This window comes from Monopterus albus, unplaced genomic scaffold (genome assembly GCF_001952655.1).
Source record: "Monopterus albus unplaced genomic scaffold, M_albus_1.0 scaffold339.1, whole genome shotgun sequence".
NCBI classification, from domain to species: Eukaryota; Metazoa; Chordata; class Actinopteri; order Synbranchiformes; family Synbranchidae; genus Monopterus; species Monopterus albus.
The window spans coordinates 540199-565948 of record NW_018128219.1 but is presented as its reverse complement, the minus strand read 5'-3'; the positions used below and the strand labels follow the sequence as shown (position 1 = coordinate 565948).

At 41.3% G+C, this 25750-nt stretch overlaps 2 protein-coding genes across 4 annotated transcripts in view; one reads left to right on the top strand and one right to left on the bottom strand.

Annotated features, from left to right (window-relative positions):
- arhgef2a (Rho guanine nucleotide exchange factor (GEF) 2a) overlaps positions 1 to 7449 on the bottom strand; it is an 80083-nt gene extending 72634 nt beyond the window's left edge. Inside the window, exon 1 of the mRNA XM_020624797.1 lies at positions 7319 to 7449. Coding sequence (XP_020480453.1) covers positions 7319 to 7426 — 108 coding nt within the window. The 5' untranslated portion in view covers positions 7427 to 7449. The remainder of the gene's footprint in view (positions 1 to 7318) is intronic.
- thap7 (THAP domain containing 7) overlaps positions 7369 to 25750 on the top strand; it is a 30539-nt gene continuing 12157 nt past the window's right edge. For 2 of the 3 annotated variants that reach the window (XM_020624801.1, XM_020624798.1), the window contains exons 1-4: positions 7369 to 7455; positions 12883 to 12962; positions 17207 to 17344; positions 17463 to 17573. In XM_020624801.1, the coding sequence (XP_020480457.1) occupies positions 12883 to 12962; positions 17207 to 17344; positions 17463 to 17573 (329 nt within the window). In that variant the 5' untranslated portion in view covers positions 7369 to 7455. Of the gene's footprint in view, positions 7456 to 7495; positions 7952 to 12882; positions 12963 to 17206; positions 17345 to 17462; positions 17574 to 25750 lie in introns of those variants that run through there. The other variant, XM_020624799.1, reaches the window with a different exon arrangement.

The window sequence follows — 25750 nt, the reverse complement described above, 5'->3', positions numbered from 1 at the left end:
CCTTCATTTTTCTCTCCTTTACCCTCTTTATCATGTGGGCTCTGCACCTCAGCTGTGTTGCATTCCAGTAATTAGCAACTGGGTTGTCGATGCACACAGCTGGGGTGCATCCCGTTGATTACTTTTTTCTTATTTAGACCTCGGGCAGACGCTCTGCCGTGGCCGGATCATTGTTACTGTTGATTGCTACTGTTGCTATGTTACTTACTCACCACAAGTAGGTGACTAAATTTATGTTTAACCGGCACATGAGACGTGGATAGAAGGCTACGCTGACAGTCGCTGTGCGTTTTGGCTTGAACTATCACGTTGTTTGTGCGTTCGCAGGACGTACCTAGATATCAACGCTGACGGTCCCCGTGCTGTTGATTTTCGGGTTTCGGTTTGCTACCTTTTTTTTCTTGTCACTTGTCCGTCCTCATCCTCCTGCTTTCCTGATTCCTGCCGTTAGTTTGTATGTATTATGGACACTGTTATGTTGTTACTTTGTTGTGTTGTCTTACATTAAACCTCTTATTTTGTACTAGCACCTGGGTCGGGTATCTTGAGTCCTACCCCTAGTTTTCCCTCACCCTCCTGGTGAGGGGGACGAACCGTAACAGATTTTGTCCAGTCCGTTCTTAGAGTTCTGTGTGGAATGAATCAGATTTGTCTTTTTTTCCTCTGCTTTTTGTGTTTTTCCAATCCAAACAAAATAAATAAACATGAGAATACCACAGAATGGAAGAAGTGGTGTATTATCTTACAGAAATGTAGGGGTGTCAATATTTTTGACAATGACTGTAGATGGGCGATAACAGCAGAAGACAATGTCATTATTGTGCTTTTCTTTTTATTTTTGGGCTGATCTTAATTACTCTATTTCAGTCATCTATTGTGATTCTATTCTGCTATGTAAGGTACTTTGGTCAACTGAATGTTTTTAAAGTGCTATATACATAAATTTGATTTGACTTGATTTGATACTGCAAGGCAAAGCACTGTTAGCAGTTGTATTGTTTGTATTTGTTCTACTGTGGGACTACAATTGGGAACAGCCCCCCCAGTCAGTTGAAAGAATTGGCAGACTACAGGATTACCGTGTATACCATAAGGGCATGATAAGTCTTTTTCTCTAACCATTGAGCCATGTTAATCTCTCTTTACTGTTTCCACTGGTGAGACAAAGGAGACGTTCCTCCATTAGCAGCTGATATCCTGAAAATTATACCTGCTTTGTGCGCTCTGTTACCGGCAAGAGTGCCCACTATCTGCCGCCAGCCTGGTGCAAGGAAACCTTCAACATCACTATTCTGCCACCCAGTTTGTGAACCAAACCGTCTCGAGCGCAGACACATGGTGAACATGCGTAGACAGCAAGCTGAGACTAAAACTCCCCTCACTGTGGCAGGGCAGCTGTGCCCTGGTGCAGCTGCTGATGCCCCTTCACATGCCTCCTTGAGAAGACAAGCTAGGGGAAAGCTATTATCTACATCGCAGGACCAGAAGAGAAGGCAGGCCCCAGGGGAACGGCTAATAACAGTGTACATAGATGAAATTGGTGTATGAGTTCAAAGTTGAAAAGTAAATAGCAACAGGGCTCGAATCTTTTCTTTCTCGGTGGTTCACAGTAAATGAAGAGGTAGATTAGATTACTATTGCAGGACATGTTACGAATGATTGATACTCTGGTTAAATATGATGAACTTACTGTCGATTGCTTGGCTTATTAATTTCCTATTTTTGTATTCATTTTTTAAAAAATTTTCCATTTTGCATTGAAGAAAGATGAACAATTCATGCTTTGATAATTAGGATGACCTTACTGTTTTCCATTTTTCGGTTGTTTGCTTTCTGTTCTTTTCCATTTTTATTGTTTTGCATTTATGTATGGTTTTGCTTTTTATTTTTCCATTTTGATGAGGATTGCTTTATTTGTATCTTTCCATTTTTGTGTTATTCATTCTGCTTATTTTTTCCAGTCATTTGTGAATTGAAGAATGCTGCCTGATGCCTTTACAATGAAAATTTGCTTGCATGTAGCCGCTGACATGTGCACTGTGCTGCTGGAGGTGTTCATCCACCCCTCCAAATTATTGAACTCAGGTGCCCCACTCTCTTCCATAGCTACGGGTGCAATCAACCACCCAGGCATGCATCCAGCTTCTACAGACAGTTGTGAAAGGATCAGTCACTCTCAGATCTCAACAAACTCCAGCATGGTGCCATGATGGGATGCCACTGGCGCAGTGGGTCTGGTCCTGACACTTCATGTGACCTGCAGAGTGGCCCTACCCCGGGACATGGAGAGCTCCCTGAACAGGGGCTCCACGGTTGAACTGCCACACCCACACCAACACCACAGAGTACGATGGAGGGCATCGGCTCATGAGGTGAAATTGCTTCTCAGGAACTGTGCTTGGTCTCTTGGATCCAGTGAGTAGAACTCTTGAGGCTTCAACATACCAAGACATTTGAACAGCCTCCCCCTCCTGGACTCCACCGAGAAAGAAACTTAAAATCAATTCTAAAATATACTGGAAGCCAGTACCGGGGTTATATGGTCGAATTTCCTAGTACTTTTTAAAAGACGAGCAGCAGCATTTTGCACCATTTGAAGATGAGTGAGGGAGGACTGGTTAATACCATAGAGCATTGCAATAATCAAGTCTAGAAGTGATAAAAGCATGACTTGCAATCTCAAATTCATTAAAAGAAAGGAATGACTTGACCTTGCTTAACAGCCTCAGGTGGAAGAAGCTAGAGTTCACAACTGAGTTGATCTGCTTGTCAAACCTAAAGGGGGAATTGTAAGATTTAAGTCTTATAGACTCTAGTTACTTTATGAGCTTTAGTTACTTTTCACAGCTGTAGTTCCCTTTAGTTACTTTTCATAACTTTATTTTCCTTGTCTATACATATTACAGCTGTATTGATGCTTGTCCAGAACTACTGAGCTTTGGTTACTTTTTAATAAATTTTTTTCCTTGCTTACATATCTTACAATTGTAATCAAGTAGAATCTGCTTACTTTGAATACTGTAACTTCTGTTGAGGCAGTATGTCTGCATCTCTTTTTGACCAGACAGCCTATTTACATTTTAACAGAGCCCTGCTAGCCTGTTTCACACCCACACCTAGACCCAACTTGGCATAGTCCAAGATTCTGCCTTGTCTTAGGGTGCCCTGCAGCGCCAGGGGGCTACAACCTGAGATGACACCTGGCCAGTTTAACATACTTATTAGCAACACACGCACAAGGGGCCACACCTCAGGCCACCCATTGATCAGTGCACCTTGATCAAGATCTGGGTGCCGAAGACACCCACACACGTGCACACACTGCTGCGGGAGCTCTGTCTCTCTGATCCCAGCGCTGTAAGGCCTACCTGTGCTCAGACTTTCAGTAAACTTTGTTGATTTTAAACAGTCCTCTCCTGTCTTCACTTCTCGTGCTTCCAACAAAAGATTTGGGTTAATTTCTAACATAAGGGTTAATACCTCTTCACACCTCACTCTGACACACTCTACTGAGATCCTGTACTACTATCATTCCAAAGGGTCGCCAATATATCACCTTTGTGCTGTTCATACAGATCAAGCTAAGGGCTGTATAATCATGAGCCGGCCTGTGAATTCAGACAGCAGGCCAGCATTCCACAGCACTGATGAGACGCAACGTCACTGCATCAACTTTGTTGTAAATTTGGCACCAGTAGTCTACATGCCAAAACAACAATGGTGGGAGACATAAATGCGAATGTCACTTTGCTGGCTCTTCAAGCATTTTTTCACTTCACGCAAAATTGGTTAGAGTGGTTCTTGCTATGTGTGCAAATGTCATGAGTAATAACTGCAGTCAACGCATTCATTACATCAGGAATGCTTTGACTTATAAGTTAGAGAACAGTTTGAGGGAGAGAGGCGTGCAGACTTGAGATGCCGGTGACAGTGTCACACACATATTACATCATCAAAATGTAGCATTTGGTCTCGGACTGCCGGATCACCCTTTCTATACAGGACACGTCTCCCCTTTGTTTCACTTCTGGTACTACCCGCCAAGGTGGACCAGAGGCAGAACAAAAATGGCCTGGCTTCGTGCCTTAAACACAGAAAACAAGATGGAATAAAAGTGCATCACTCCCACCTCAAAAAGGCAGTGTGTATGGGGCTTTATACTCTCTTCCATCACTCAGTTTTCTATAAGTGCATTCTCTGTTAGGTTCAGGCTTAGGGAGGACCCAAATGCAGACACAGACTGAGGTACAGTATTTAGTTAAATTTAATACAACTGATACAGAACAAAGAAACAAGTAGAACAACTAAAGGAGCTCAACCTGACACGGCTTCACAATACAGGTACAAAAACTAATGTCTAAACAGAACGGTCAGGGAGCTACATAGCAAACCAAAAACACACAAAACTAAAGGGACAAACCAAGACAGGGAAAAGAGTTTCTAAGTGGCAAACAAATCAGGAGACATTTACAGAACCACGGGAACAAGCAGGGTGTGGTGAGCAGATACAAAGACGACGGGAGCAATGAGGTATGGAGACCAGAGGATAATGAGCAGCAGGTGGAAACAATGAACAGTAATTGTGAACTGGAGTAAAGCTGGGGCAGGTGAGGTGACAAAACCAGGACATCAAGCCAAAATAAAAGCACAAAACAGGAAGCAAGTCTGCAAACCATAACACTCTGTTTCCTGTTGTCCTGTTAATTCTACTTTTCACTCTGTTGTTGAGCAGTGGCACAGTGTCAAATTTGTTAGCCACCCTTTTCTGCTATTTTTGCGCCAGTTTGATTAACATTTCCAGGTTAGGGTTCCTTGCAAAAGCAAAACTTTGGCTAATGCTGTGAGACCTGATTGCCATATCTTTTTCAGAAGAAAACTGTCCCTGGGTTTACCTTGAGTCTGAGCATGTTAAGTAGTCTGGTGTTATTTCAGCTTGCAGTTTTGTACTTGCATTCAGAACCTTTTCAGTTCAGATTTTTTCCATTGCCTCTATAAAGCCAAGGTCAATATGCCAAGGTACACTGTCTTTTTGTTTTGGACACATTCAGTGTTCTGCCTGATGCTTGGTCTTTGTTCTATTTGCTCTTTGGTTGTTTTAACTATATGTTTTTATAATGCAGGGTTATGCTTTTTAGCTAGATGGCTACACTAAAAGTGAAGGCTCAGTACATACAGCTTTTTAATGTTTATTTCCAATAGGGGTCAGGTCCATGAGGGGTTCAGAAGTGCCGCAGGTGGGGATGATATGCATCTGATGACTCACAAGAACTGCATATTGCATGACCACTGTAAATCCAGCAGATTACATAATCTACCAGTGTTAACATGTCTTAACCCATTTTTTTCTATGACACTGTTGTATTTTGAGAAACACCTGTCAATCGAGAAGGCGTTATATCTGCAACTGGTACAAAAGCCTTGGTAAATCTAACCCAGAGTGCTTTTTAAAAATATATACATATATATTTAGAAACATTCTACAACATTCTCAAAGAAAGCAGTAATATCACACACACCCACTGCCATTTCTATGGCAACAGTTGCTATAGTCAAATATCCTGTAAGCAAGCACACTGTGTACAAGCAAACATACAGTGCATATACACCACCTACATTCACAAATACCTACAGCCTTATCCTGTATATAGTTAGAGTAGAAGTCATGTGCAACCACTACATCTGGCCTACGGTATGAGCAGCCCGTGTAGCTGTGTCATAAAGAGCAGGCCCTATGTCATGAGGAAATGTTTTATGGCTGAGAGTGCAAGAACTGAAAAGAGGAAGTTATGCAAACAAACAGGAAAAGAAACAAAGTGAACATTGTACAAGTAATCTCTACTTATCTACAATAGTAAAAGTAGTGGTTGTTCTGCCTGTCAAATCACACTGTGCAGTACACTGTACCTGAAGTCAGTCACATGCCTGCGCCTGATGTTATTATATTTACTGTTACTCTAAATGATGAACCATAACGTCAACTCACCCGCAGGTTGATTTCCTTCATCCTCTCTTGCCGCAGTTTTGACAGATTGGCAACTCTAGACATTGTGATAGCTGTACTTTGTCACAAGTATAGATTCAAAAGGCAGTCAGGAAATCAGAAGACAAAATATCCAATACGTTTATATGGATCCCACAGATCCCTCACAAGGAGGAAAAAAATTAAATCTTTCCTCAGTGGCCAAATGCAGTGTGCTTCTGCGTCTAGTGAAGTGGCTGTTCCTGTGAGAAATCTGACTTCTGAATCATCACCGCCCCCTCACATGCGCACACACAGTGTTCAGCTGTCTGTGAAAACCTGGTAACGACTATTATTTGCTCACTGCTACATCCTAATATGAAAACATTTCAAAAATTCCTAGATTTTGCAGTAAACTGTTCACATTGAGACAAAAGGCTTGTATCATGATGTCAATTTAACAGAACTTTCATAGCACCATAGATGATGTTTATGGGAGAGAGCACGATCTGCCACGGCCATGACAGAAATTCAAGCTGCAGCCCGAGCTCCTGCATTTAGTAGGTGAGCAGGTTATTTAAACTATGGGCCCTGATAGGCTTGTTCAGTCTGTTGTCATTTGTGATTGTGGCAATAAGTAATATAGTTCCGTAATCCCACTAGAAAATTTTTTGTCACATGCCCATGCACTGGAGAACAAAAAGTCCAGTAAAGCCTGCATTAATGAGAAGGCCGGTGTATTTTGGCAGGAAGCTACCATCAGGGTCTATTAAAGGGACAGAACAAAGAGTCCTATAAATAGTGCAACATTAAAAAGAACTCTTAAAAACAACTCACATACAATCTCATACATGTTGGCCAATAAAAACATGCACATAAGTAGGTTAGGCACATAATCATGTAGCCATAGACCAGGGGTGGCCAATTCCAGTCCTCAAGGGCCGCTGTCCTGCTTGTTTTCCAACTATTCCTGCCTGACCTGCTGCTGATTACCTGGCTCAGGTGTGTTCAGCCAGTCAGAAGCTGGAGTGAGGAAAGATAACGTGAATTTTTTGTCATAAAAGCTAAATTATGTTGACTATGATTGATTTATATAACCAATAAAACAGCAAAACGTCCAAGGGGGTAAATACTTTGTATAGGCGCTGTAGATGCATTGTGGTACCAGATTTTTTGGGGGGGCGGCACTTTGCTCCAGTATCTTAAGAATAAAGAGAATATGAGATTTTTTTAGACTAGTATAATATCAGCCTCGCCGAGGATAGAGTTAGGTGGAAACAGATGATTGCGAATGACCCCTAACGGGAACAGCAGAAAGAAGAAGAAGATCATATCAGCCTCTTAATTCCCACGCCTTACCAGTGGGTGGTAGTAATGCACCAATTCGTTGTTTGCCAACCACCAGCAAACCTCAGAAGAATAGGTAGAAGTGAACTGAGGAAGGTGGATGAAGACAAGAGCAGACATTTTCGTGAGGTCGAAATCTGCGTGCAGGGGTAATATTTTTAGAATTCATTAGCAGTCCTTTACTTAAGCAGCTACCCAAACTGTATCTACAAAACCTAGGCAGTAACGTTTATGATGCTTCCGGGCTAGTTTGCTACTAGCTCGTGGCTAGCTTTGTAGAACAGCCAAATCAGTGCGGCAGAGTTTGGCAGCAGCAGTGAAACGACTGCATTGAAATAGAAAGCCCCATCACATTTTCTATAAGGCCAATGTTTATATCTGCTTTGGATCCATTCACAGCGGGGGCCACACGCAGTGCTCCGCCAAAAAGCCTGCACTCCGCTTCGATCAACATAAGCGGAATTCATGCTTTGCGCACACCCTCCTGCGCCCATGTTCCTATTCACACTTATAATCGAGGGTTTGTGATGTGTCCGCGTACGTAGGCTGTTTCCAGGCGTTGTAGCACATGCACGGTCGTGGCTTTTGCTGTGTGGGCCGCGCGCACGGACACAATCTTTTGACCTGCACGCGGACTAAGTCGAGGTATTAGTAAAATGACGGTTGCTAAGAAAGTCCAGAACGTTGCGCGGTCAGTAGCGCATCATGTTTACGGCGACGTAACAATGTAGCACTGGAACAGAACAACACACAGGAGTGTAGCCCTGTATAGACTCAGGGCAGTCTAGAGATGGTCTTGTTAGGTTTGCTTGAAGGAGGCCAGAAACTGTTACACAAAACTATGGATGGATTGTATGAGTCACATTTCAAGTTAAAAAATCCTTTTGTGATTTCATACCAACAATCACTGGTACAGTACAAGTTTAACCATATGACAAATGAAGAAATGCGGTGTTATAGTTAATGAATGGTTTGATGCCATACAACTTGTACAGTCCCTGATCTGCTTATGTTCTTTTATTTGAGCACAGTGGTTGCAAAAGCCACGTATGTAACTGCTTCTCAGTGGTCCTTTCCCATCTGCTACGTTTTGTAGAGACTATTCTCATGCATGTAGCCTCCGTGATAAATAAATTGACTTAGGAATTGTGTATCTGTAATGGCTTTTTCCTAAATGAGGTCCTAACCCTAATTACCAGACAGTTAAGGCAGGATCTGCTCATTAGGAGGTTTCTGTAATATGGTCCCGGTAGTCTATTAGACAGTGTGGCTTCATCCTCAGCTCAGAATAAAATCTGTACCCTGCTGTCTTTTTAACACTGACTCTGTGGACATGAAGAGAACCATGAGGTTGTCAGTTTTATCCACATAAGACACAGATTTATGAATAATAATAATAATTTCCTGTGTTATAGGTCACACTTGAAAGATAATTATTGATCATTTTGAAGGTTTAGTAAATATTTCTGAGTGAGCATGTTTAATGTCTTGGACATGATATAACTGGGCCAAGTGCAGGTTAAAAGTACAATTTGAGTGTGCATGTAATCTTGTTTTAACAGCATTACTCTGTCTGTTCACTCCATGTTTAAATGTGTTTATTAAATGCAGTTGGGCAAGATTTTTAAATGTATAACTGACTCTGAAACGGTACACTAATGCTTTTATAAATGTCAAGTTTTCCGGGGGTTTTTACTTCAACCACTGCCCAAACTTGAAAAAGGCATAAGCTAATCACAGGGGATGCAGGAATAACTCAATTTCTTCTACTTTTGTCTCTTTTATTGAACTTTCTTCAGCAGAAGCAAACAGGTTGATAAACTTACAAAAGGAAAATGAGAAATGAAATACAACTAGAGAAATGCATTTCCTGGCGTAAATGCGTGTGGATGCTGTGTGCTGAAGGATCGCCCTGAAAATGCTGAACATTTTGACACCTGAAAGGCATATGTACCTGAAAGTATGCTGAAGTAGAATTTTCCCAATCATTTGTATGGGGCAAGATTTTCAAAATAAAGGTAAATATTTTAAAAGTATGAAGTTTAGAAAAATTCTGAAAACAAGCATGAATGTCTTTATCTTTATATCTTTATTGTCATTGTACATTGCACAACGAAATTAAAATGCAATCCTTCGATAATAAAATAATCATAAATAATAAAAACCTAGCAAAATTACACACTCGCATCCATACACATCCGACTATTGCACGGCTCCCTTAAAATCACACAAAATAAATAAGCCCATCTATCATTCAGATTTTGAGATTTTAGCAGCATTTAAAGCAACAATAGCTCTTGTGAAAAAAAATGCTCTCTATCGTGCAGCGGTAGAAGGACACCAGCAGTTTCTCATTCAGATTGTTTCTCTTCAAAAGACTGAGAAAATACAATCTCTGCTGGGCCTTCTTTACCAAAGCAATGGTATTAGCGCCCCAAGTCAGGTGCTGCTCAAAGATGACGCCCAGGAACCCAAAAGCGGCCACCCTCTCCACCTGGACTCCATCGATGAACAGTGGCTTAATGTCTGTTTTATTCTTCCTAAAGTCCACCACCAGTTCCTTGGTCTTGGCGGTGTTGAGGATCAGGTTAAATTATTAATTTCAGAAAGATTCTGAATAGAAGCATGAATGTTCTTGAAGAGCTGAACATTCTGTTACCTGAAATAGCTGAAAGTATGCTGAAGCAGAATTTCGCCATTTATTTTTAGCTGACGTTTTGTTTCAGCGGATCTTCTGTATTGACCGTAAGTCTATGGAGCAGTGAGACGGTATGCCTGGAATGTGCGATTTACGCAAATACCATTCATCCCATCTCAGTAACACTGACAGCTGAATTCGTGACAATTTTCTCTACGATTGTCATCTATTATACAGTGCCTTGCGAAAGTATTCGGCCCTCTTGAACTTTGCGACCTTTTGCCACATTTCAGGCTTCAAACATAAAGATATAAAACTGTAATTTTTTGTGAAGAATCAACAACAAGTGGGACACAATCATGAAGTGGAACGAAATTTATTGGATATTTCAAACTTTTTTAACAAATAAAAAACTGAAAAATTGGGCGTGCAAAATTATTCAGCCCCTTTACTTTCAGTGCAGCAAACTCTCTCCAGAAGTTCAGTGAGGATCTCTGAATGATCCAATGTTGACCTAAATGACTAATGATGATAAATAGAATCCACCTGTGTGTAATCAAGTCTCCGTATAAATGCACCTGCACTGTGATAGTCTCAGAGGTCTGTTTAAAGCGCAGAGAGCATCATGAAGAACAAGGAACACACCAGGCAGGTCCGAGATACTGTTGTGGAGAAGTTTAAAGCCGGATTTGGATACAAAAAGATTTCCCAAGCTTTAAACATCCCAAGGAGCACTGTGCAAGCGATAATATTGAAATGGAAGGAGTATCAGACCACTGCAAATCTACCAAGACCTGGCCGTCCCTCTAAACTTTCAGCTCATACAAGGAGAAGACTGATCAGAGATGCAGCCAAGAGGCCCATGATCACTCTGGATGAACTGCAGAGATCTACAGCTGAGGTGGGAGACTCTGTCCATAGGACAACAATCAGTCGTATACTGCACAAATCTGGCCTTTATGGAAGAGTGGCAAGAAGAAAGCCATTTCTTAAAGATATCCATAAAAAGTGTCGTTTAAAGTTTGCCACAAGCCACCTGGGAGACACACCAAACATGTGGAAGAAGGTGCTCTGGTCAGATGAAACCAAAATCGAACTTTTTGGCAACAATGCAAAACGTTATGTTTGGCGTAAAAGCAACACAGCTCATCACCCTGAATACACCATCCCCACTGTCAAACATGGTGGTGGCAGCATCCTGGTTTGGGCCTGCTTTTCTTCAGCAGGGACAGGGAAGATGGTTATAATTGATGGGAAGATGGATGGAGCCAAATACAGGACCATTCTGGAAGGAAACCTGATGGAGTCTGCAAAAGACCTGATACTGGGACGGAGATTTGTCTTCCAACAAGACAATGATCCAAAACATAAAGCAAAATCTACAATGGAATGGTTCACAAATACACATATCCAGGTGTTAGAATGGCCAAGTCAAAGTCCAGACCTGAATCCAATTGAGAATCTGTGGAAAGAACTGAAAACTGCTGTTCACAAACGCTCTCTATCCAACCTCACTGAGCTCGAGCTGTTTTGCAAGGAGGAATGGGCAAAAATTTCCGTCTCTCGATGTGCAAAACTGATAGAGACATACCCCAAGTGACTTACAGCTGTAATCGCAGCAAAAGGTGGCGCTACAAAGTATTAACTTAAGGGGGCTGAATAATTTTGCACGCCCAATTTTTCAGTTTTTTATTTGTTAAAAAAGTTTGAAATATCCAATAAATTTCGTTCCACTTCATGATTGTGTCCCACTTGTTGTTGATTCTTCACAAAAAAATACAGTTTTATATCTTTATGTTTGAAGCCTGAAATGTGGCAAAAGGTCGCAAAGTTCAAGGGGGCCGAATACTTTCGCAAGGCACTGTATGTGTATAAAGCTTAAGAATGGCATAATAGGAGCACAGAGGCATTGAGGAAGAGGAGAAGCATTTGTTGCCCATTTGTTGTGTATGGACAAATAGACAAAATATAAATGTCGATTATAAAAAAAAACCCATAAAAGATCACAAGATGATTTTTGCACCATTGGTAGCTGAAAGTTTCACGAGTTGAATAAAGTTGAAATGCCGTTTCTAGCCCAAGGTATGCCAGAGATATTAAGCTTCAAAGTAAAAATTTTCCATTCATTTGAATGGGGCATGATTTTCAAAATAAAGCTAAATATTTCAAAAGTATAAGGTTTATAAACATCCTGAAGAGAAGCATGAATGTCCTTGAAGAGTTAAACAAATGGCAGAAGGATGAGAAGAAATGGCTGAAGTTCTTTGTTGAAATAACTTAGAAGAATTGGCTGAAGTTCTTTTTTGAATTATCTGAAGGATGAGATGCAATATATACAAGCAGGAATTTCCTTGAAGAGCTGAACATTTTGATACCTGAATGGCTTTTGTAGCTGAAACTATGCTGAACTTATAAAGATGTGAAAATTGTCTCATTCATCCCCACAAAGTATTTAAAACGAGCAGGTGTGTGTGAGTGAGTGAGTGAGTGTGAGAGAGAGAGAGAGAGAGAGAATTCCCAATTACACCCTGTGGACTACTACAGTGTGGCTATTGAAATGAAAGATTGTAGAAGGATGTTGGAGATGGAGCTGCCAGGCAAGAGGTCAAGAGGAAGGCCAAAGAGGAGATATATGGATGTGCTAAAAGAGGACATGAATTTAATTAGGGTAAGGGTAGAGGATGCTGAGGATAGAATTAGCTTTGCTGATTTATGATACGTTGTTTATTTGTTACTTTGCATTTTCCACATTAAACCACCTTTTTTACTAGCACCTGGGTCAGCACTCTTGAATCCTACCTTAGTTCTCCCTCAACCTCCTGGTGAGGGGGACTAATCCATAAAAAGTCTGTAAAATCCTTCACCTTCACCCAGCTTCGTTCTGATTTGCTCTAAGAGCTGACACCTTTTGTTTTTATTGTCACAATATTATTTTCAGATGCCAAGACATTGCTCAGCAGGAGGTTGCAAATCTCGAGATAACCGTGAGACTCGTAATGCTGGTATCACCTTTCACAAGTGAGTATCTTTCATGTTTTAAGAACATCTGGGTCATATGCATGTAGATATATTAACAGCATGTTGATATGTCTGTGTTGTATTCTGTTTTGTGTTTACAGGATGGTAACCACTAAAAATTACAGTACTTTGGTTTTGTAATAAATATGGGTTGTGATTTGATGTTTTACCTTTTAACTAGTGCTGAAATTCTGAGGCAAGAATAAATTTGTCAGTTAGGAGCAAAGCAATTCCAAGCCCATAATTATTGGGGGGACTTGCTAAGTGTCAGTCACTGTTTACTTTCAAAGCAGCTTTCCCTTTTTGTTTTACTGTGGTCTGAACAAAATGTAGCTGCCTGTTAGCAGAGCTAAACACAAATTTGGAACAGATTCTAAACTGGCATCACTTGGACAGACTGACCACATTCTCAATCAAAGTTGTTACTTTGAAAAAATGTCAGAACGGAATAAAATGGCATAATGCCAGTCATACAGATGAAAATGTGAGCAGCTTTGAGCCTGGCTCAAAATACCTGCCATCAGGCTCTCACCCAGCTGTCTCTGTGTATGTGCTTCTCCGGCTGTGTATGTGCTTGGAGTGCTCAGCAGTGTAGCCGTGCACTTTGGCCACAAGAGGCTCATATATACTATGCAGCCTTTCTAGCGCTCACATTGGTCAATACATTTTTTTAATGTTCCTGTATCCAAATTATGATACGGATCAGCACCAATAACTAATGAATTGTTCTGTGAGCCGTACCATAGAATTGCATCCAAATTTCCTCAAAATCCGTTCATTACTTTTTGAGCTATGCCGTTAACATCCAAACAAACAAACACTGGTGAAAACATAACTCCCACCCTTGGCGACGTAACTAAGTAAATGTTAGTCAAACGTATAAAACATTATCATAAATCACTAAAGCTGTCAACCCCAGAGCCAGGACATTTATTTGTTTATCTTTAGGAAACAGGATGGGAGGGACAAAGAGCGGTGAGGAGCAGCTTATGGTTTGAGTTTGTCTTGAGTCTCAGTAGAAGCTCTCGGGGCTGATAGAAATTCAGTAGAGTATCTTTAAAATAGATTTCTACAACACAATAGTGTGCATAAAGTTAAGGCAACTAAATGCTTCCTAAATAGTTAGTATTCCTATAGTATAGTATTATAATAGCAAAGTATCCATGAATGTATATTTCTTGTGTTTGTATGGATATGTGTACATGTGTGTAGTCCAGACTATAAGTATTTGGACAGTTACACATTTTGTCCCACTCCCACACATTTCTTTCTATATGTAAACCTAGACAAATTAAAGATGAGACTTGACATGTTACTGTAGTATCCATATGTAAACTTAGACAAATTAAAGATGAGACTTGACACTTTACTGTTGTATCCATTGTTTTATTATAAATTGAATTCGCTGAAGCACAAAGCATGAAGAATAAAAAGTGTGCAAGTGTCCAAATACTTACAGTATAGACTGTATGTGCTCATCACTGTTTTTATATGAAATGGTGCTTTTATAATATGAATAGGATTGAATTTATATCTTGTGTTTGACATGATTAATTAATGCATAGCCATATACAGTGAGGAACAGAAGTATTTGAACACCCTGCGATTTTGCAAGTTCTCCCACTTAGACCACGTTCACACTGCAGGCTGAAGTGACTCAAATCCGATCTTTTTGCCCAGATGCAACCCATATCCGATTTCCTTATGACAGTGTGAACAGCACAAATCTGACCCAGGCCACTTTCATATGTGGTCCTAAATCGGATACGTATCAGATGTTTTCAATGCGACTTCAGTTATGCGATTTTTATGTCATTGAAATGCGACAGACGTCACAATTCTGCACTGGAGGAGGCGAGGGGTAATAAAAAAATGGCAGACAATGGTGATTCGTGTGGTCAGTGGAAAGATCCATTCAAACGTTTCCCTTCTTACTCGGAAATTATTAATGAATTCTGTGTCCATGAAGCCCCTCACGGAATCCCACCAGTCCTGGCTCCGACTCCGCACCCACACATTCCTCTGTACAGAGGTAGCAGCCACTGCTCCACAAAAGGCCATAAGCAATATTTGTGCTCTCCTTCTTCTTGATATTCTTCTTATTATTATGTCTTTATTTCGATTGCAAATTGTCAGGTACATCACTACGCACATGTTATCACGAGCCACATCCATTTTTATTTCCGCAAACACAGTACACTGCGTCTGACGTCACGTCCTCTTCTGCGCATGCAGGTCACTTCAGGGCCGTATACCATTCACACATGAGACAGATGGCAGTCGCATTTAAATGACAGTGTGAACAACAGCGCAAAAAAATCGGATTTCGGCAAAAAATCATATCTGAGCGTTAAGACCTGCAGTGTGAACCTAGTCTCAGAAATCATGGAGGGGTCTGAAATGCACATTGTAGGTCCATTCCCACTCTGTGAGACAGAATTAAAAAAAAAAATCAGGAAATCACATTGTATGATTTTTAAAGAATTTATTTGTCTTGCATTGCTGAACATAAGTATTTGAACACCTGAGAAAATCAGTGTTAATATTTGGTACAGAAACCTTTGTTTGCAATTACAGAGGTCAAACGTTTCCTGTAGTTCTTGACCAGGTTTGCACACACTGCAACAGGGATTTTGGCCCACTCCTCCACACAGATCTCCTCTAGATCTGTCAGGTTTCGGGGCTGTCGCTGAGCAACGCGGAGTTTAAGCTCCCTCCAAAGATGTTCTATTGGATTGAGGTCTGGAGACTGGCTAGGCCACTCCAGAACCTTGATATGCTTCTTACGGAACCCCCATGCTTCACAGTAGGGATGGTGTTCTTGGGATGCAATTCATCCTTCTTTTTCCTCCAAACACGACGAGTGAAGTTTAGACCAAAAAGTTCTACTTTGGTCTCATCTGACCACATGACTTTCACCGATGCCTCCTCTGGATCATCCAGATGGTCTTTGGCAAACTTCAGATGGGCCTGGACATGTGATGACTTGAGCAGGGGGAACCTTCTGTGCAATGCATGATTTGAAACCATGACGGCGTAGTGTTCTACCGACAGTGACCTTTGAAACTGTGGTCCCAGCCCCCCTCATGTCATTGGCCAGGTCCTCCCTTGTAGTTCTGGGCTGATTCCTCACCTTTCTCATCATCCGTGATACCCCACGAGGTGAGATCTTGCATGGCGCCCGAGTCCGAGGGAGACTGACAGTCGTCTTTAGCCTCTTCCATTTTCTAACAATTGCTCCAACAGTTGATCTATTTTCACCAAGCTGCTTGGCAATTGCCCCGTAGCCCTTTCCAGCCTTGTGGAGGTCCACAATTTTGTCTCTGGTGTCTTTTGACAGCTCTTTGGTCTTGCCCATGGTAGTAGTTGGCGTCTGACTGACTGTGGGGTGGACAGGTGTCTTTAAAGAGCTCAGACAGGTGCTACTAATTTAGATTAATGAGTGGAGTAGAGGTGGATATTTTCAAGGCACAGTAACAGGTCTTTGAGAGCCAGAATTCTTGCTGTTTCTCAGGTGTTCAAATACTTATGTTCAGCAGTGCAAGACAAATAAATTTTTTAAAAATCATACAATGTGATTTCCTGAATTTTTTTTTTAAATTCTGTCTCTCAGAGTAGGAATGCACCTACAATGTGCATTTCAGACCCCTCCATGATTTCTAAGTGGGAGAACTTGCAAAATCGCAGGGTGTTCAAATACTTCTGTTCCTCACTGTAAGAAAAGGGCACCACGGTGCTGGAAACAACAGCAAACAGTAGCACAAACATTAAAACCTCAAAGTTGACATTTGCAACAAAATGAACAACCATATCCACATTACAATGCATGAACAACATATGTACATACAGTAACAATATCTCCTTCTTTTATTGTTCACTATACTGGCAGATTTTGTTGTTATACACTAGATGTATGCTGGATGAGGGCGTGAGAGCATGTCACAGTACAGTACATCACGCTGACTGAAGATCCTGGCTCCAACTGAACCAGGAATCATGCAGCTGAGACTCAGCAGCGGGCTTGCTAGTGAACTATGGCCCAAGCCTCTGCAATATGCTCACTGGGGAGCATGCTCACACATACACAGGAACAAACACATTACATAACTCTATACACGTTGTATTTAATGTCTGCCTCAGATGTTCTTTGTAGTTTTTATGTTTAACGAGTTAAATAGGAAGACATTTAAAAATCAAATCAAATGTTACCTCAGTCAATAATAATTAATCTTTGTGATTGCCAGATTACCAAAAGGAGCAACTCGGAGAAACCTCTGGATCACCAACTCTCATCGTGCAGAAACCTGGGATCCTCGGACTAACTTTGTCTACTTTTGTTCGAAACACTTCACTCCTGAGAGCTTTGAGCTGACCGGATGCAGGTCTGTAGACTGAGGCAGGGCTTGAAGAGATTACACATATCAACTTTTAGTCGTTTGTTATTGACCAAGCTGGCAGTCTTTAGATAGCAGCCTAAATGTGTTGGACTTTCACTAACAGTGGGATCAGAAGACTGAAAGAAGATGCATTTCCAACAGTATTTGATTCCTCTTCAACAACCAATTTCAAAAGAGCAGGAACGCAGCAGAAACAAGAAGAGATTCCTGTCAGGTAAAGAACTGATACTCACTGATTTTCTTATTGCTCATCAGGAGAGTGTGGAAGAACCAGCCACAACCCTTGGTCAACAGTTCAGAAGCCAAGCCTCACTTCTGTGTTGTCTCAGGACAGGATATAAAAGATCGTCAGCTTGTACAGACATGATTTAGAAAAAAAACTATCATACAGGTTTTGTTGGTTTTTACAGCCTTATAAAGAGCATTTAATATTATCAACTCATCATCCAGCTGTGCCAGACTTATACAATTTAAGGTCCTCCATAGACTACATTACAGTAAAGAAAAAATTTCAAGGCTCTACCCAACAAAAACAGACAAAGCATGTAATAGATGCTCACAGACTCCGTGCAACCTTACCCACATGCTCTAGCTATGTCCTAAGTTGACTCACTTTTGGCAATTATTTTTCAAAGCACTATCTAAGATAGTTGATATGAATCTAGACCCAACCCCTCACATAGCTATTTTTGGTAAACCACCAGATGATCTTTGTACCATAGCCACCCAAAGAAATGTCATTGCTTTTGCCTCTCTCGTTGCTCGCAGGAGATTTCTCCTACTATGGAAATCTCCTAACCCACCCTCATTTAAATCTTGGCTACGGGACATTCTAAGCCTATTGAAATTAGAGAAGATTAAGTTCTCAATCAGAGGCTCTGCCAACAGGTTCTATACACACTGGAGACCATTACTCGACTTTCTCGATAAACTGCCACCTCGTGAAGTGGCTAGATAGAAAAGAAACTCTCCTCGTGATCATAATATACCCTCTACTTAGCATCTGTCCACCAGCAAGTGATCCCCCCAAGCAGATTGTACGCATCCTGAAAGTACACCGGAGCAGTCATTACAACCAGGAAGCAGACGTATCCAGTATTAAGTTTAAGCAATTTATTTCATGCGCATTTTCAGCCCTACTTGTTTTCGATTTATTTATATTAATTTTTTTTTTTCCTCTCACACTATGTCAAGATCTGTTGTGTTGGTAATTCGTACTGTTATTCAAACTAATACAAAGTTACACCGTTCAGGAACTACAGATTTGGGGGAGGGAATGGGGATGATGTTTGTGTTGGGAATATGTTTTTTAAAAAGTTGTATTTTTGGACGTACTGATTGTCTTTGACGCTGTGAAACACAACAGTGGTGAAGCTCAAAAAAAAAAAAAAAGAAAATGTCCATGTAAGAGTGCTTTACCTTTCTCAATGTTTCTGTCCCACCAGTTCTATTCGGTTCCACTTCACGTGAGCGCTGCAGCGGTCTTACACCCACCCCAAATGCTCTTATTGGTTGAGACACAACATCCCACCCCTCCTGTGACCCACGGTTTGTCTGTATGTGTATTCAGAGCCAGGGAGAGACTGACTTTCAAAATAATAATAATGATAAAAATAAACTGCGTTATCACGTGATAAAATAACTGTCCGCGTTACTGAAATATTACGTTAATTGCGAGGTTAACGCTTTAACTTGCCCAGCCTTAAATATTATTAAATAAGACTGTAGTAATATAAATTATATTAACTGGCTTTACTTTTAAAGGCTAAAAACTAGTCAGTACTGCTAGAAGATGGAACTGAACAAGGCAACAAATCAGTTAATTGCCCCCTCCCAGAATGCTTCAGATAGATTCAATTGGAGCTCAGATTCCCAGGTTATCTTAATTTGATCTAGAGTAGTATTATTAGTGGAACATAGAATATTATACAGATATGAAACCTGCCCTCTTGATAGAGTTTTAGCCTTGAGAACCAGGTCGATCCCACTCGATACTGGACTATGTGGGAATGATGATGTATGTGTTCTCGCAAAATTGCGAAGTTGAAAGTAACGGAAAAAATCTGACCTGCATAGATTAAAAGTAGAGGTTAGTTCATCAAAGTTTGCAAACAGGTCATTGAAATATAAGTCTCCTAACGTTTGTATCCCCTTGTTCTCTAAATTGACGAAACCTGGATCTATTTTAGCTGGTATGAATAAATGATTATTGCAAATAGGAGTTGCTAAGGGAAGGTTGTCCCAGCCAAAATACCGTCTTATTTGTGCCCAGAGTTTTAATGTTCTGATAACGACAGGATTAGAGGTGAAGTTTAACAGGGATAGTGGTAAAGTGCTGCATGCCAGTGCCTCTAATGAAGAGGAGCATGAAGCCGACTCAATCTGGCACCAGCTGGATTGGGGTGAGGTAAACCATGATACTATCCTGTGTACATTAGCTGCCCAGTAATAGCTTATAAGATCAGGCAGGCCCAGCCCTCCAGTCAGCCTATTTCTACACAGCAATGCTCTACTCGCTCTTGGGTGTTTACCAGCCCAAATAAATGAAACAGTATTATTTATCACTTTAAAAAAAGATCTGGGGAGGAATATAGGCAGACATTGGAACACATACATGTATCTTGGTAATACATTCATTTTTATAACTTGTACTCTGCCTTCCAATGACAGCGGAAGGTGATTCCATCTTTGTAAATCTAATTTAATGGCTGCTGTTAATGAACTAAGATTTCATTCTCGCATTCTTTGCATAGACTGTGCAACTATGATACTGAGGTATTTAATTTCTGTGTTGGCTACTTTAAAGGGCATCGATGAAGGTAATATATCCATCGCCATTTGATTAATAGGAAAGTACTCACTTTTAGAGATGTTTAACTTATATCCAGATAAGTGACCAAAACATTTTAACAGCGTTAATATTGGTGGGATGCTTGTTAAGGGGTCTCTCACATAGAGAAGTAGGTCATCTGCATATAATGAGACCTGGTGGTCTGTACCCCATCTCCTAATTCCCTTAAATCCCTTTTCATCTTTCAGGGCAACCGAGAGCGGTATAATAATGGCGAAAGAGGGCATCCCTGTCGTGTTCCCCGAAAGAGAGGGAATGGTACAGAGCGCTGAGTATTTGTGCATACCGAAGCACTGGAAGAGGAGTAAAGCAATCTGACCCATGAGATGAATTTATCGCTAAAGCCGAATTGTTGCAGTGAATAAAATAGATAGCTCCACTCCACCTTGTCAAAAGTTTTCTCAGCATCAAGGGATATAATGACCTCTGGACTATCAGGAGATGAGGGGGTGTTAATAACATCTAGAAGTCTTCTGATGTTAAAATATGAATGTCTTCCTTTTATGAATCCTGTCTGATCTTCTGAGACGATCAAGGGCACAATATGCTCCATACGTCGAGCTAACACTTTTGCAAGTATTTTAACATCTACCGGTATTAGGGATATTGGACGGTAAGATGTACAGTTCAATGGATCCTTACCTTTTTTAAAAATTAAAGAAATAGAGGCCTGCCTAAGTGTGGGCGGTAGGATGCCCTGATTGTATGAGTGGTTGAACATTTCGAGTAGTAGTGGAGCTAACTGGTCTGAAAATTTTTTGAAAAACTCAATTGGATATCCGTCTGGGCCTGGGGACTTGCCATTGCTCTTTGAGTGTATTGCCTCCTTAATTTCTGTAAGTGTAATATCTGTATCAAGTTTAAGGTTGTCTGCAGGTGGAACCTTGGGTAATTCGATTTTTTGGAAAAAGTTGTTTAACTGATTTATATTACTGCTGGGAGATTCTGAGGTATATAGCTGCGAAAAGAACTGTTTAAATGTACTATTTATTTTACTTGGGACACTGGTCGTGGAACCTGTCTCATCTATTATTTGGGTGATCTGGTTCGATGCCGCTTTTGCCTTCAGCAGGTGAGCAAGGAGGCGCCCTGCTTTGTCACCATGTTCATATACCCACCCTCGTGAACGTAAGAGGAGTTGTTCGGCCTCTGTAGTAAGGAGGAGATCAGGTTCAGTTTGAAGCTTTATTCTTTCTTTATGGAGATCAGGTGTATTTGTAGAACAGAGTGATTTGTCTATGTTTAGAATAGTTTCTTCTAACTCCTTTTGGCGAGCTCTCCTCAGTTTGTTTACTTGAGATGTAAAAGATATGATTCTGCCTTTCATATAGGCTTTAAGAGTGTCCCATAGTAAAGACGAGGAAGTTTCATTGTTTTGATTGGTCTCACAGAAGAAAGTGATCGATTCGGAGATGTGTTGGCAAAAGTTATTGTCCGCTAGTAGTAGGGGGTTCAATCTCCAATGTCTGAACTCCCTCTGCTTCATACTGAAGTGGAGCTCTAAAACCACTGTTGCGTGGTCAGACACAGTTATAGGCAAGTATTCCGAGGAGGCAATCGATGGAATAAGTTTTTTATCAATCAAGAAATAATCTATATGAGAGAATGAGCGATGTGCTTGTGAAAAGAAAGAATATTGTCTTAAGGAGGGGTTCAAAAATCTCCAGGGGTCAACAAATCTGTAGTGGTTCATAAAGGTAGAGAGTGTCAGGGCCATTTTCATAGGCAAGGGTGATCTGGGATTGGATCTATCCAGTGCTGAATCGATTACACAATTCATGTCCCCACCCATTATCAATTGGTGAGAGTCTAAATTTGGTATAGTAGCCAGCAATGAACTCATAAATGTATGATCATCCCAATTGGGAGCGTAGACAGATGTAAGTGTTACAGGCTTTTCGTATAGTACCCCTGTGATGATAACATAACGACCATTTGAATCTGTTATTATTTTGTCTGGGGTGAAATAAATTTTTTTCCGAATTAGTATGGCCGTGCCTCTTGTTTTTGCATTATATTTAGAATGAAAAATTCGATCGATCCACGGTTTGCATAACTTTCTATGGTCAGAGTTGCATAAATGTGTTTCCTGGAGAAATATAATGTCAGCCTTTAGATTTTTAATGTGTGTCATAATTTTTGTACGTTTGTTTGCAGCATTTAGCCCACCAGTGTTTAAGGAGACAATCCTCACGGTCTGTCTGCCAGCTTCTCCCCTGTTGGTCATATCAGCCATGATCAGGTACTAGCATCTGCAGAGCTGTCTGAGCATTTTCAGGAAGCAGGGAGCTAAGAGTAAATATATGAATCTGCACAAACATAGCACAGTATAAAACAAACCAAGTCAAAACATACCGTTCAAAATGAACTAATTCAAGCAAAAAGCTGATTCTCCATCCCTCCCCCCCGGACTTATTTACCAAGAACAACTGTTTATACTTCCCTTTCTGTGTCACCTTTTCATCTTCTTTCTCGTCTGTCCTATCTCCCAGCAGCTTGTTTTTCCCAGATAAGACCCCTGTGTAATGTGGGTGAACCACAAACATTTTCCTTATATGAACAAAGTGTTTTACTCTCCAGTAAGGCGTCAGACATGCATAGACCATATTAACCCAAAGTGAATAAGTTGAGTTACTAATGTCCTGAGGCTTTTTTCACACTGGCTACAAAGTTTGCAGCTTCCTCGGAAGATGAGAATTTCTTCCTCTCCCCATTCTCCAGAGTAATTTGTAGCCGAGCTGGGTAAAGAAGCGCTGGTCTAAAGGTAAGAATGTAAAGTTCGGTCATCACTGTTCGGTATTTTTCCTCTGCGATTTCCGGTGTGTAGTCCTCGAATATCTAAATTGGCGATCCACGGTACTGAAGTTTCCCTTGTCTCTTACGGGCCTCTCAAATGATGAGCTCCTTTATTTGGTAACGATGAAGGCGAACTATCACTGGCCTTGGCCTGGCGCCTGCCTGCGGTTTAGCGGTGAGCGTTCTGTGTGCACGGTCCAGTTCCAGGGGGGATTTGAGAGTGTCCCCACCAAATACTTCGGCTAGGAGTTCGGCAAAGAAGCTCGTGGGTCTAGGCCCTTCAGTTGATTCTGGGAGGCCAATTATTCTTATGTTGTTTCTGCGGCTGCGACTTTCCAGATCAATTGCCTTCGCCATTAGTTTGGTATTGCTATTAGCTAACGCTACACACCTCTCCTGGAGTGCTTGAATTCGCTGGTCCTGCAGCTCAGCGTTAGATTCCAGAGAGGCTATTTGCTGACCATGTTCTGTTACTGTTGCTTGTATTTTGTCGAGTTTCAGATCCAGAGCAGCGAATGTCGTTTTGAAGTCAGTTGCGATGCTAGTTCTGTGGTCTTCTAGCAGGCTAGTTATGCTATCCACTGTTAGGTTGTTACTCGACGGAGCAGTGTCAGCGTCTGCCTTTTTTGACGTCTTCATGGTTTTCGACATTTTATCAAAATGCCTAGGGTTCAATCTCTAGATATTCCACCTTCAGTCAATTGGGGTTTTGAATTAAAAAGTTCAATTTGTAAGATGTCGCTGCGAGAGACGGAGACAACGCTGCCTTCACATGATAACCGGATCCGGAAGTCTGACATTTTCATTTTAAATATCTTCCGCACGACGGAGTTGATAGAACCAAAGTCATTTGTAGCCACTGCAATGCAGAATTTTCTTATCACCGGAGTACTACGAGTCTGAAGTATCACTTAGATGCAAAACACACCATTGATGCCAGCAAATCACCGACCCAAACAAACAGTGGAGGGAGGCTTCGGCAGACTACGTTGGGTGTAGCGTGTGGGAGAAGTATTGATAAACAAAAGCAAGACAAGTTAACAAATGCCATAGCTGAGTGGATAGCTACAAACTGCAGGCCGATTAGTATTTGTGGAAGATGTCGGTCTGAGGAACATTATTATTAGAAGAATACACGAGTTGTATGAAAAGGAGAGGACTACAAAATTGACGGCATTACAACGTGCACCAACTGTTGCTCTCACTGGAGACTACTGGACATCACTGGGTAACCATAATTACAGAAGTTACAGCGCATTATATTGATGAACAGTGGGAGCTGCATTTACATGCTCTTACTGTAATGAAGACAGAAGATAGACATTTTGCTGAAACGTGCGCAGAGCATTTCATTCATGTTGCATAGCAGTGGAACATTTCAAATAAAGTCAGCACACTTAGCACAGATAGTGCAAGAAATATGATCGCTGCTGCAAGACACCTGCCTTTTGAACACGTCTCCATCATTCTGTCACAGTTTCTCTGCAGAACAGTGTGTTTGACAATGTCCTGGCCAAATGCAGAAAGGTTGTGGGCCACTTTAAACACAATCCAGCAAGCGCTGCAGAATTAGAACAACATATTGAACGTGGACAAAAGAAGGAGTCGCTTATACAAGACATTCCAACCAGATGGAATTCGACTCTGGACATGATAAAAAGCGTCCGCAGAAATGAACAGCCACTGAGGGATGTCCTCACCACACACACCACCAAGATTGTCATGCCAACTACAGCTGAAATGGACAAACTGCAGAGGTTGGAAATGCTACTGGAGCCCTGCAGGTATACTTTACGTCACTGTCCTGTCTGAGTGCATACGAGAGAGAAATAGAGTTCCTGTATGTGTGTGAATGAATATGTAGAGGGCATTTTTTGTGTGTATATAAGTGAATGCAATATATTTTGACTGAAATGGGTTAGATTTTTTTCTGTTACAGGTATGTGACTGAACTTCTGGGAGGAGAAAAATATGTTTCATGCTCTGTGGTTCTGCCTGCTTTTTGCCATCTCTCACGGGTGATGGAGACCTCAGTGCCTACATGGTCAAATTCAAGTCTAAATTCAGAACAGACCTGGAGACATGCAAGGAAAATGCCGACATTGCATATCTGAAGATTGCTACCACATTGGACCCGAGATTCAAGGACCTCAAGTGTATACCCAGAGCTCAGAGGGGTGAGGAACAAGGGAAGGAAGAGCAGAAACCCTCATGGAAGGATAAACCCCTGCATGGTATGTACCACCGTCAAATAGAAGAAGTGGCTGATATTGAAAAATCCTACCACTGGTTGGATAAAGCTGGACTGAAAGACAGCACAGAGGCACTATCCTGGCAGCACAGGAACAGACTCTAAGTACAAGATCAAGAGAGGCCAGGGTCTACCATACCAGGCAGGACCCCAGGTGCAGGCTGTGCAAAGATGCCCCTGAGACAATCCAGCACATAACAGTGGGATGCAAGATGCTAGCAGGCAGAGCATACATGGAACGCCATAACCAAGTGGCTGGTGTAGTGTACAGAAACATCTGGGCCGAGTACAGGCTAGAAGTCCCAAAGTCAAAATGGGATACACCTCTAAAGCTGGTTGAGAATGACCAAGCTAAGATCCTGTGGGACTTCAAGATACAAACTGACAAACTGGTAATGGCCAACCAACCAGACAAACAAAAGAAGAAGGCCGTAGTGATAGATGTAGCAATCCCAAGCAATAGCAACATCAGGAAGAAGGAACACGAGAAGCT